Genomic DNA, 10980 nt, shown 5'->3' with positions numbered 1-10980 from the left:
TATTCATTTATCATTTCCCCCCAAGTAGTTTACCACTATTTGTCCTGACAAATATAGGTACTGCAGTATTTGAAAACAATATGTTTTTAATATATTAAATTCGCCAGTACATTCAAGAATTTTTTGTTCAATTATTTTATAGGAAATACCAATGTATTGTTTACAAGATTTTTACACAATAGAAAATTACAAATTTGTTTTTTTTTCATACATTTGAACTTTGATGATATCCAAATAGTGTTTATAATTTATCATATTGCATATCTACACTTTTGCATACAATCGTGTTTACCTGTACATGTGTACATGAATACATAAATGCCATATGCATTCTAAATCAAAAAAATTAATTATTTATAATGTAAGTAATCGGTATACAAATACCTGTTAAGCCACAGTACTTGTTTGTATTTTATTTTGTTTTTAAAGTTCAAGTTAACCAAAGTGCCTGTATTATGTATTAATAAATATATTCAATTATGAATCGCTTTGTACTTTGTTATAATGTTTGCCTTTATTAAAAATATTGTAAATTCAATTAAATGTTGTTTTAATATATACATTTTGTATAAATAATAATTCGCCACATATAGCTTTATTAGCTAGAGTCCTATCTTCTTTTACATTTGCAGCGCGAGCGATGTTTTCCTTAAAGTATGAGGCCTGGAAACCAAAATATGCTAGTCACGCTTATGTAATTAAACAAAAAGTAATGCAGGAATGCTACTAATATGCTTTGCTAACAATCTTATGCTAAAATACTCCAGTAATCTGTGCCACTACGCTTCTAATCCTCGCCTGCAGGTATAGCGTCTTCCAGGCGTCGCACAAATTTAATTCGAAGCTCCGTTACATTGTCACCTTTTAGTTGATCCTGAATTTTAGAAATGTAAAATATACATACATATGTGAAAAAGTTTATTCAACAGCTCACAAAGTAAGTATTATACAAATTTTGCAAAAGCTAAAAAACTTCGATTTTTAATCTTGAACGAAATTAAATGGCAATTAACAATTATATAGCAGATCCTTACTTTGCAAAATTATAACACTTGAATATGCATATATACTTATGTTACCTGAACAAACCAGCTTTGGACATCCAATTGCACCATCTCGAGAGCACCGCGTATACAACCACTAAGTATAGAACTGTAGCGCAAATTGGTCAAATCCTGAGGCAGTTCGACGAATTCCGTTAAGGGATTGGTTTCAAAAACTAATGAAAATTCGTCCGAAGAGGCAGACCAGTTGGAAATAGTTGGTTGTACATTAAGGTAGATGCGGAAGGCCTGTTGTATGCGATCTGCCGTTTCGCGCATTTCCAAACAGCGTGGAGCGGAGGTCCGTGCTAGGAAATCTTCAATTAATCTCATACCCATATTATAGCCTATACGTTCAAGTTGTTTATTTACATCTTCGATGTTTTCAAAATCTCGTAACATTTGAGTTACAAGCGCACCATAAGTGAGTGTTAAGAACTCTGCATTCTGGGGATTACAAATTATTTATTAGAGAAAATTACAATACGGTTACATTGATAGCGGTTAGCCTTTATCTAAGTAACATCTAATTAGAGTGGAAATTAAATAAATATATGTATATAACGTTAATTTCCTTAAAACTAAAACTGGTATTGTTATTGTAGACTTTTCCAATTGATTTATTTTATTGGTGTAATTGTAATATTTGGCGTTGGCGCTGGAATGGGCCCCTGATGTGGAGCGATTAACTTTGGCGCAGTACGCACAGATGCTCGTGTTTGTACCGGTTGCATTTGCGATTCGCAGCTACTAAGTCCAGATGCACTTAATTCACCTTTAATTTGAGCAGAGTGGAATCGACCTCCTTCTCCACGCACTCTATTCATTGCATGACGATGTCGAGATTCATGCAAATACTTAGAACGTTCCTTAGGTATGCGGGATTCAAGTTTTGCACGAGCTTGTCGTCTTATGAGTATTCTTTTATATTGTTTGGCATTGACATAGAGAGGTTCTTCTTCCGATTCACCCTTACTTGAGTCGTCTTCCGCTTGTACTCCCGCTGAAGTAACATCGTTTGCCGAAGTATTGGAAATTGTGGCAGACGTTGGTTGTTGTGATGATACTGCAGCGGCAGCTTGAGGTACTGCAACAGTTGTTGTTCCCGCTTGAGGCATCATAATTATTTGTTGTCCCACTGCTGGAGCGGCGCCTGTCGCACCTTGGGGATGCGTAGGGGCCGTAGATATTTGCATTAATTGACCGTTAATGTTAATAAGCTGTGGTTGCGGTGTTGCTTGAGCAGCAGTTGTATTTGGGTCAAGCGTCAATGAAGTTGTAGGTGGTTGGTAAAATATTGTTTGACCATCCGGTAATTGAAGTAGTTGCATGGGTTGAGCTGCTTGCTGTGGCTGTTGTAACATTATTTGGTTCGTTTGAAGAGGTATGAGACTGGTTGCAGGTGCTCCCGTTGCATTAGAGGTTTGAGCTTGTTGTTGTGGAACTTGTCCAATAATAATTTGGGCACCACCAGCAGTCATCATGGGGATGAATTGTACTTGTTTTTGATTTTGTAAGTTCCGATTATTTTGTGCTACAACGGTGATAGTTCCCGAAGTCTTGTTCAATTTATTGTTTATCGTATTGTGGTTATTCTCCATGCACCTTTTCGTGATGAATATTGTAAAACTGAGACGTGAAATCAAATTTGGTTTCTCATACAATTACTGCAAAATCGAATGGGATATAAGCGAACCTTCGATAGTGACTACCCGCTATCAAAATAATACAACAATAAGTTATATTAAACTTACAACTTTTTTAGTGTCAAAACGAGAAGCTTGCCGAGACATTATATAAATATGGCTTTTCCAATTACAGAAATAATCTAACCAATATCCTTCAAAATTATTACAGGATAAATTTTAGCTTTTACTCCTAACAAAATAAAATGTGTTGAGATATATACGTGCGGGGTATATTCAGTGGACCAAGTGGTGAATTCAATAAAATATTCGTCATCAGCATGGTTGTATTGCATAAGCACAATTTTGTACCTATGTAAGATAAATATTTTATTGGGTATCATAAAGGATTAATAAATCTATAATGGTATTTAATTTTAATTAATTTGATTGTATCAAATATATTTTATTTTGCAACAAAATTTTAAATAGATCTATTACAATCCCAGTCAACTTTGCACACTGGTTAGTGGTTGCTTTTGTACAACTCTGATTGTCTACGTTTGCTTTGACAAGAGGTTCGCGTGGTGGTGATTTCTGTACATATAGATGGAAATTGGCTGTTTATTAAATAGGATTTTTGAGATTTTTAATTTATTCAATAAACGAAATCTGCAAACAGACTGGTTATTAATAAAGCAAAAGAATAATTATCAGTCATTGAAGTCTTAAAAACGTGTGTGTTTAAAATCTTACAAAGGTAAGTTTACATTAAGGTAAGGTGGTCATTCCCGCCATTAGTACGTGTAAAGTGCTGCCTAGTTTTGTTTATAACTAGCATTTTTTTTAAATACGGCTTATACAGTGACTGCATTAATCTCTTTGTAGTACAATTTACGGATTTTTTTAAATATTCCTAGGAATATGGATTTGTAATAGTTTATTATTAAGTTCATTACTTTGCATACTCTTGTTTTTTTATTTATTTGTTATATAAATTATTTTGACTGGTATATTTAAAGAAAAGCGTTAGCGGGGGTTCCAACACAGCATTTTTAAACAAAGTAACTTTACGTCAAACTCTTACATAAATTCTGAAATGAGAACAATATAAATGAAATGCAAAGCAAATTAATTTATTAATAATACTTCCATTTATTTGTATAAGCGTTAAAAATCGCACGTCCAAACATTTTTAAGAAAAAATACAAAAATAACTTATTAAGATGCTTTCAAAATAGAATTTTTCAATCCACAGCGTTGCCGCAGCGTTTATTTAGATATACGCCATACATAATCTATGGGCATGAGGAATTTTTGAGTTATTTGCCGCCTTTATCTTGGGGCGGCAGTAAACGTAACATATTCCAGAAAATAGAATAAATCCTGAAAATGAATATGAATATCCCAATGTGACTCCTTGGTATTATCTCTTGGTATCTCTAATCTTATGTATAGATTTAAACACCAATGAATATGTTAATAATTATAAGTTATAATTATGAAGATGCGTATGTTTGTTTTAAAAAGTTATTACTTTTCACGGTTATTACGAGAAATGCAACTGTGAGTTTTTCATTTTCTACTCAGCTGTTGTCTTTGTTTTCGCTGTAATCGCAATCTTTTTTTTTTGCTAGGTGCTTTGTGTGGATTTGTGTGTATTACGTCGAATTGAGAAACTAAATTTATTTTTACTTTTATTTACCTTGATTCAAAGAGTTTTATTTTCCTACTCAAACAGAGTTACTGATAACAACCTGCAAGTAAGATTTGAACTTTTGACTTTTAAATGTTCTGAATGGATTTTTTTTAATTTTGAAATTTTTGCGTTTCAGTTTGCGACGCCAGACATTAGAAACAATATACAAACGCACAAAGAAAAAACAAGAACTTGGATAAAAGAAACGAAGTTCAGGGGCACAGAAGCCTCTTCTGGATACATTGTCAGAGTACAATTAGAAGTTTGTCATTTTTGAGGATCAGAATAACTAGTGATTAGTTTCTAAATTTCTTTTGTGTTGTTACTTAGAGCAAAGTAATAGAGCATCACTAGTATTTCAATACTGAAACTTTAAACCCTTGCTGTCATAAAATGTTGGACTTAGAAATTGTGCCTGAGTTATCGCTGGGATGTGATACTTGGGAGTTCGTTTTGGGGATGCACTTTTCGCAAGCAATAGCAATAATACAATCGCAAGTGGGAATAATTAAAGGTGTGCAAGTGCTTTACTCGGATACAAACCCATTGGGTGTGGATATTATAATAAACTTACCTCAAGATGGTGTTCGTTTGATTTTTGATCCCATAGTTCAACGTTTGAAAACCATTGAAGTATTCAATATGAAATTGGTCAAGCTGAAGTATGGTGGAGTACACTTCAATTCCCCAGAAGTTCTGCCCTCCATAGAACAAATTGAACATTCTTTTGGGGCTACCCATCCTGGCGTATACGACGCTGCAAAACAATTGTTTGCTTTACACTTCCGTGGATTGAGTTTCTTTTTCCCAGTGGATAGTAAATTGCAAGAGGGATACGCACATGGCTTGGGATCATTGATTTTTTTAAGTGGCGCATCGCCAGTTGTATCAAAAATGTCTCTCTACTCTGGTAGTAATGTTTCGGAGACACGCGCTCCACCGCTTCCACTCTCTTGTTATCATCGACAGATATATTTGGATTCAGCTAAAGTGTTACGTTCTACAAATGGTTATTCAAAAGGTCTCAAACTAAAATTATATACCGAGGGATCTAGTCGCGCATTAGAACATCGGCGCCAATGTTTCACAAGGGAAGTTCTTTTCGGCGACAGCTGTCAGGATGTAGCTATGAAACTTGGTGCACCAAATCGAATATTTTTTAAAAGTGAAGATAAAATGAAAATACACTCTTCCAGTGTAAACCGCCAGGCGCAGAGTAAAAGGAGCGATACTTTCTTTAATTATTTCACACTTGGCATTGACGTGTTATTTGATGCGCGTACCCAAACTTGCAAGAAGTTTGTGTTACATACAAATTACCCAGGACATTTCAACTTCAACATGTACCATCGCTGTGAATTCAAATTTAATTTGAAAAGTGAAAATGATCATGATTGTAATTATGGTAAAAAGAGCTCCGAGGACATTGAAGTTACTGCATACGCCAAGTGGGACGAGATTAGTGCGGTAGTGCCGTCAGCTCGTCCGGTGGTGCTTCATCGCGCTAGCTCAACAAACACTGCCAATCCCTTCGGTGCAACCTTTTGCTATGGTTATCAGGATATAATATTTGAGGTTATGACAAACAATCACATTGCCTCCATAACATTATACAGTACGATTCCACCATTAAAACAAACTGAGCAGTCTTACCAGGAGCACAAATTGCAGGATATAAGTTTATCAGTTGCGTGAAAAGACACATTTACACAGGGTCCGCAAACTCTGACTTATAATGCAGTAAAAGTTCAACCGACTCGTGAATATTTTTAATTAAAATATTTTTTAATACTAAGAATAAAAGAACTTGAAAGTAGAAGCTTAAGTTAAAAAAATGAACCATGACTACTTTCCTTTTGCAATACATATAAAAGCGGCACTAAAACATAAGAAATACACAATACGACCAACGCAATAGCCCTTCAATATCCGCAAATATTTTTTTAGTTCAGTTTTCTACTAACATCACATCGAAATATATACATATAAACATAAAAGTCAGTTATTGAAGCAATTTTCAATTTTACTTCCTTAATGCCGTTTTAATATGTGGGTAAATCGATTGTGGTCTGAGGAGAGTGTGACCGCACTATGTCTACATATATGTATAAGGAGTTTAATGTATAATACAATTATATAACAATTATATTTTATATATAGCGAACTCTTAACACCTAAAATATACCAAACTTTCAAAGGTATAGAATGTATATAAATATGTATACATTCTAAAATATGTATGTAAATTAAGCTTATACATATAATACATAAGTACATGTTTACATAACAGGATAATAAGGTTTAAATTAATCACTGTTTGACAAAGTAGTATATAAGTTTACATACATATAAAAGTGTATATTAACAACATTTTGACTACATGTGAACACTGACTTAATCTTAGTGTTGTTTGGTTGGATAGCCGCGGAAGCTAGAACTAGAAGTGTTTACTTTTTTAAATAATTGCATTGAGTTTCTAAAGTTCTACTATATTATATTAATTGTACGTGCACATTTTTATTCCGTTAGATCAAAAGGATATAATGTAAAAAAAAAAATAAAAAATGTAATAAAATGTAATAAAAATTTGAATCTATTGAAATAAGTAAAAAAATAAAATAAATAGCGATAACAACAATTAAAACTTTTGTTTCCTTTGGTGTATATGAAAATCCTCTGAATTTGTTTTTTATTAGCAAGATATATTTATAAAGCAAGTTCTTAAATGATGTTTATATTTTCTATGATTTCAGCATATAAAGTATAAACAACGAACTTTTAAAATGCCGGAAGAAGAAACTCCAACCGTAAACACGGCAAAATATGATCCCAACATACTTCCGGACATGTTACCAGTCTATTACAAAAGATTATTTCCGCATAAACCATTTTACCGTTGGTTATCATATGGACTTTGTGAGTCAAAACTTTGCTATCTTCATTATTTTATGAATTCATGTAAGCTTACTGAAACTTTTTAGCTGAAAGCAATATTTTTGCGAACCGTGAGTTCTCGTACACACTTCATGATGATATATACATTCGTTATCGTTGTTACGATACTCAAAGTGAATTGGAAAACGACATCTGCTCGACGTGTCCACACAAAATCGACATTGGTGCAGTTATGAATACCAAGTGAGATTTGTAAATTTTTGGTTTATGTATGTATGTATATTAACTGTGAAATATTTAAATTTTCTAGACCTAAGAACTTTCGTATCACATCAACAGCAATGCAGCCAGTACAACGTGAGCTGGTTTTCGATATTGACATGGATGATTATAACGATGTGCGCACCTGTTGCACTGGTGCAACGGTATGTTTAAAATGCTGGAAATTTATGGCTTTAGCCGCCCGTCTGCTTGATGCAGCTCTCCGTGAAGATTTTGGTTTCGAGCATATATTATGGGTATTTTCGGGTCGTCGTGGTGTCCACGGTTGGGTGTGCGATTATGATGCACGCCACTTAGATTCGAGAGGACGCTCGGCGCTTGCCGAGTATCTACAAATTACTTCTAATGTAACTATTAACGGTGTGGTTATAGCCCGCGTTCAAATTGGGGAACGTATGCATCACAGTGTCCGCCGTGCGCTAAAATTTATCGAGCCACTATTTGAGGAGATTGTATTGGAGGATCAAAATTTATTTGGAGACGTCAAAGGTGTTAATAAATTATTACTAATGATTCCGGACGATACGGCTCGCAAGGATGTAGAAGCGTATTTAAGGAAAACGCATGATGATGGTGCACATTCTCGAACAATATGGGCGACTTTTGTGCGCTATGCAAATTCCATGCGAACAGGCACTGCTAACGTTTGGACACGCAAGCTTAAAAATATTGTTGAGGAGATTCAGTTGGGTATCCTTTACCCTCGTTTAGATATCAACGTTACCAAAGGCATGAATCATTTACTCAAATCGCCTTTTTGTATTCACCCAGGAACTGGAAAAGTGTGTGTTCCGTTCAATTGTAATGCAGCTGCAAAATTTGACCCCACCACAGTACCTAATATAGCACAGTTATTGCAAGAGATTAACGCATTTGACGACAAATCAAAATGTCAAGAGAATGGTCCGGAAGACAAAAGTCGCATTAAAGACTACAAAAAGACTGGTATGTTTAAAGGAGTTGTAGTGTTTGAAGAATTCTTACGGAAATTGGAGAGTAGCTTAAAAGCAAAAGCAATTGATGTAAGTGACCAAACAATGGAGTTTTAGATGACATATCATGTTATATTGTAGGTTTAAAAAATCAAAATGTTAATTCTAAAATAAATATTTATTTCGTAATTAATACATCATTTCTTTTTTGGCAAATGCATTACCAAAGAATAACTCAGGTAGATATTAACAAAATGTGTTTCAATACCACTCATATATACATAAAACAGTTATGTTAAAATTTGAAAATAAGTGAAAATAACCCAAATTTTATGCAAAATGTATAAGTTTATTAACATTAACCAGATAGAGGTTTAGAAATATTTCACTATTCAAAAATATATATGAGACATTTCTATATTATCTCAAACAGTTTAGACTACACGTATTCGTAAATGTGGTTTACGAATAGGTTCGGCGCCTACTTGTTTGCAATCAATATCTGCTTCGATGCGATATGTGCCATTATCTGTTGGTGTCAAACCTTCCAAAGTTACTTCATTGACTTTATCACCACTTCGTACGCGAATAACGCTGTCAGTTTCAGCGCCCTCCGTTTGCTTCAGCTCAAGCAGGACTTTTCGTGGTAAAGATGTCCCCTTCCCTATTAGTATTTGCGCGTTTGTTTCGTCATTGCCGTGCCAAATTAGAAGATCCTCTTCTACGTATATTCGCTCATCTGTAGCCTGCAGGTCTTGCTCCAGTGGCGTATGAAGGAATGTTGCTTGTCGAGCACATCCTATGGCTACTACTTCATCAGCTGAGATTGTTGAATGTAATAGAGCGTCCGGGAATCGCGCCGCAATGACTGATTGCAGTTTTGGTATACGCATTGTGGCTCCCAGCAAGACAATTGAATTAACGCCTTTAACTTCAGGGTGTTCCACTGACGCACGTTCAACACATTCGTTTAATGTCTGCATAAAATTGTTAATAACAGGTTGAATAAGGCTTTCAAATCGTGCACGCGACATTTGTGCATTAAAATCAACACCATCCATAAGTGAGTCAATATATATTTGAGTTGAGGGAAGTGTTGTTAATATATGCTTGCAGTTGGTTGCTGCATTACGTATTTTTGACAAAGATCGTCGACTCTCGTGCGGATCTAATTTATATTTTCTTTTGAACTCCTCGCATATGAATTGAACTAGGGCGTCTGTAAAATGTTGACCACCAATTGGATATGGTCCGTATGCATCCAACTGTGTGTAGAGTCCATCTCTAACTTCGTATAATGCAAAATGGCTGTTCAAACCTCCACACTTTATAGTAAGGACGTATTTGCTTTCGTTGTTGGTGCTGCCTTCAGCTACTTCTTGTTCCCCAATACCATATGCAAGTATTGCTGCCGTCGGTTCGGTAATAATCTGAGCAACATGAAACCCTGCTTCTTTTGCGGCACGAGCCAATTCAGGCCAAGCAGACTTTGGATAGAAACTCGGTATGGAGATTACAACAACTGGATCTTTTTCCGATGAAATATGATATTGACGAGCTAATTCCAACTCTGCGCGAAAGAGCTTAACCTGGACATCGAAAGGTGTCAATTCACGAATGTTTTCTTTCATTTCGTCACTTTTATCGTCTTGTATTTGACATTTTAGCTGGAAAGTATGACTGAGAGCATCATAATCGCACGGCAGCTCCTTTATGGCAGTTTTTAGTCTCTCCTCATCCAACTCTTGTGGCATAAGCAGTTGAAAACTGTTAGCCACGGCTTGTTTTGGACGTGTAGCCATCTTTTGTTTTGCAGTTAATCCACACTCAATTTCCTCGTCTCCACCCCAAAGCAGACATGCTTGTGAGTTTCGGTCACCTTGTTTGTTCGCGATAACTTCTGGCTTACCGTCGTTTTTTACATGAGCAATGCATAACGTGCTGTTGCCAATTTTGATACCGAATCTTGGCCACATTTTATTTCAACAATCAACACACTTTATTGAATCCTGCAGAAATGTTACGATTATAAAATTTGTCCACTACTATAAACGTGCGCGTGTTCGTAAAGAATTCTTGGCGGTAGCATGCGATTTTTATGACAGTTATAAGTGTTGCCGGCTTGATTACTTTATACCCAAAATAAATAAACACAAGTCTGGAGGACATGAATATAAATCTGTATTGATTGATTTCAATCTTTCATATAAAAATGTATACGGAGAAAAATAATGAACATATAAAGACTCGTTTTTTTATTGAAATGTAAACGTTTTAAGGAAATTTTTTAATACAAATTTAATAAATATAATAAAATTGTTTATAAGCTTATACTCTTCATTTCGAAATCAGTTAAAACTTTTTGCAGTGCATTGTCTCGTAAAATAAATTTAAAGTATTTACTGGAATTTTATAACCATTATTTTGAAAAATCAGTTTAAAATCAGATCAGTTGAATATTAGGGGTATTCTCTTGCTCTTGCAAAACCCGGTGCACGGTGCAA

General features: G+C 34.9%; 4 protein-coding genes across 5 annotated transcripts; 2 read left to right on the top strand and 2 right to left on the bottom strand.

Annotated features, from left to right (window-relative positions):
- Window positions 1-488: 488 nt before the first annotated feature.
- Window positions 489-2964, bottom strand: LOC126763337 (trafficking protein particle complex subunit 3). 2 transcript variants are annotated; one of them, XM_050480724.1, is made up of 3 exons: window positions 2798-2959; window positions 1080-1490; window positions 489-874 (listed from the first exon to the last, which is right to left on the bottom strand). In XM_050480724.1, the coding sequence occupies exons 1-3, from the start codon at window positions 2834-2836 to the stop codon at window positions 788-790; spliced, it is 537 nt and encodes a 178-aa protein (XP_050336681.1). In that variant the 5' UTR covers window positions 2837-2959; the 3' UTR covers window positions 489-787. The 2 variants fall into 2 exon arrangements, with proteins under 2 accessions (XP_050336681.1, XP_050336679.1); XM_050480722.1 differs by lacking the exon at window positions 489-874 and having other exon boundaries at window positions 1426-2710; window positions 2798-2964.
- Window positions 2965-3236: 272 nt separating this feature from the next.
- On the top strand, window positions 3237-8669 carry LOC126761183 (DNA primase small subunit). Its single transcript, XM_050477142.1, has 4 exons — window positions 3237-3428; window positions 7121-7283; window positions 7349-7505; window positions 7573-8669. The coding sequence occupies exons 2-4, from the start codon at window positions 7151-7153 to the stop codon at window positions 8591-8593; spliced, it is 1311 nt and encodes a 436-aa protein (XP_050333099.1). The 5' UTR covers window positions 3237-3428; window positions 7121-7150; the 3' UTR covers window positions 8594-8669.
- On the top strand, window positions 4287-7011 carry LOC126761184 (PHAF1 protein CG7083). The gene is made up of 2 exons (XM_050477143.1): window positions 4287-4431; window positions 4504-7011. Exon 2 carries the CDS (start codon window positions 4761-4763, stop codon window positions 6060-6062), a length of 1302 nt encoding a protein of 433 aa, XP_050333100.1. The 5' UTR covers window positions 4287-4431; window positions 4504-4760; the 3' UTR covers window positions 6063-7011.
- Window positions 8670-8804: 135 nt separating the features above from the next.
- On the bottom strand, window positions 8805-10560 carry LOC126761182 (heat shock 70 kDa protein 14). Its single transcript, XM_050477141.1, has one exon. It carries the CDS (start codon window positions 10450-10452, stop codon window positions 8911-8913), a length of 1542 nt encoding a protein of 513 aa, XP_050333098.1. The 5' UTR covers window positions 10453-10560; the 3' UTR covers window positions 8805-8910.
- Window positions 10561-10980: the final 420 nt, after the last annotated feature.

The sequence above is a fragment of the Bactrocera neohumeralis genome, chromosome 6, assembly GCF_024586455.1.
Source record: "Bactrocera neohumeralis isolate Rockhampton chromosome 6, APGP_CSIRO_Bneo_wtdbg2-racon-allhic-juicebox.fasta_v2, whole genome shotgun sequence".
NCBI classification, from domain to species: domain Eukaryota; kingdom Metazoa; phylum Arthropoda; class Insecta; order Diptera; family Tephritidae; genus Bactrocera; species Bactrocera neohumeralis.
The sequence above is the reverse complement of the archived record's forward strand: the minus strand, read 5'-3'. Positions and strand labels throughout refer to the sequence as shown.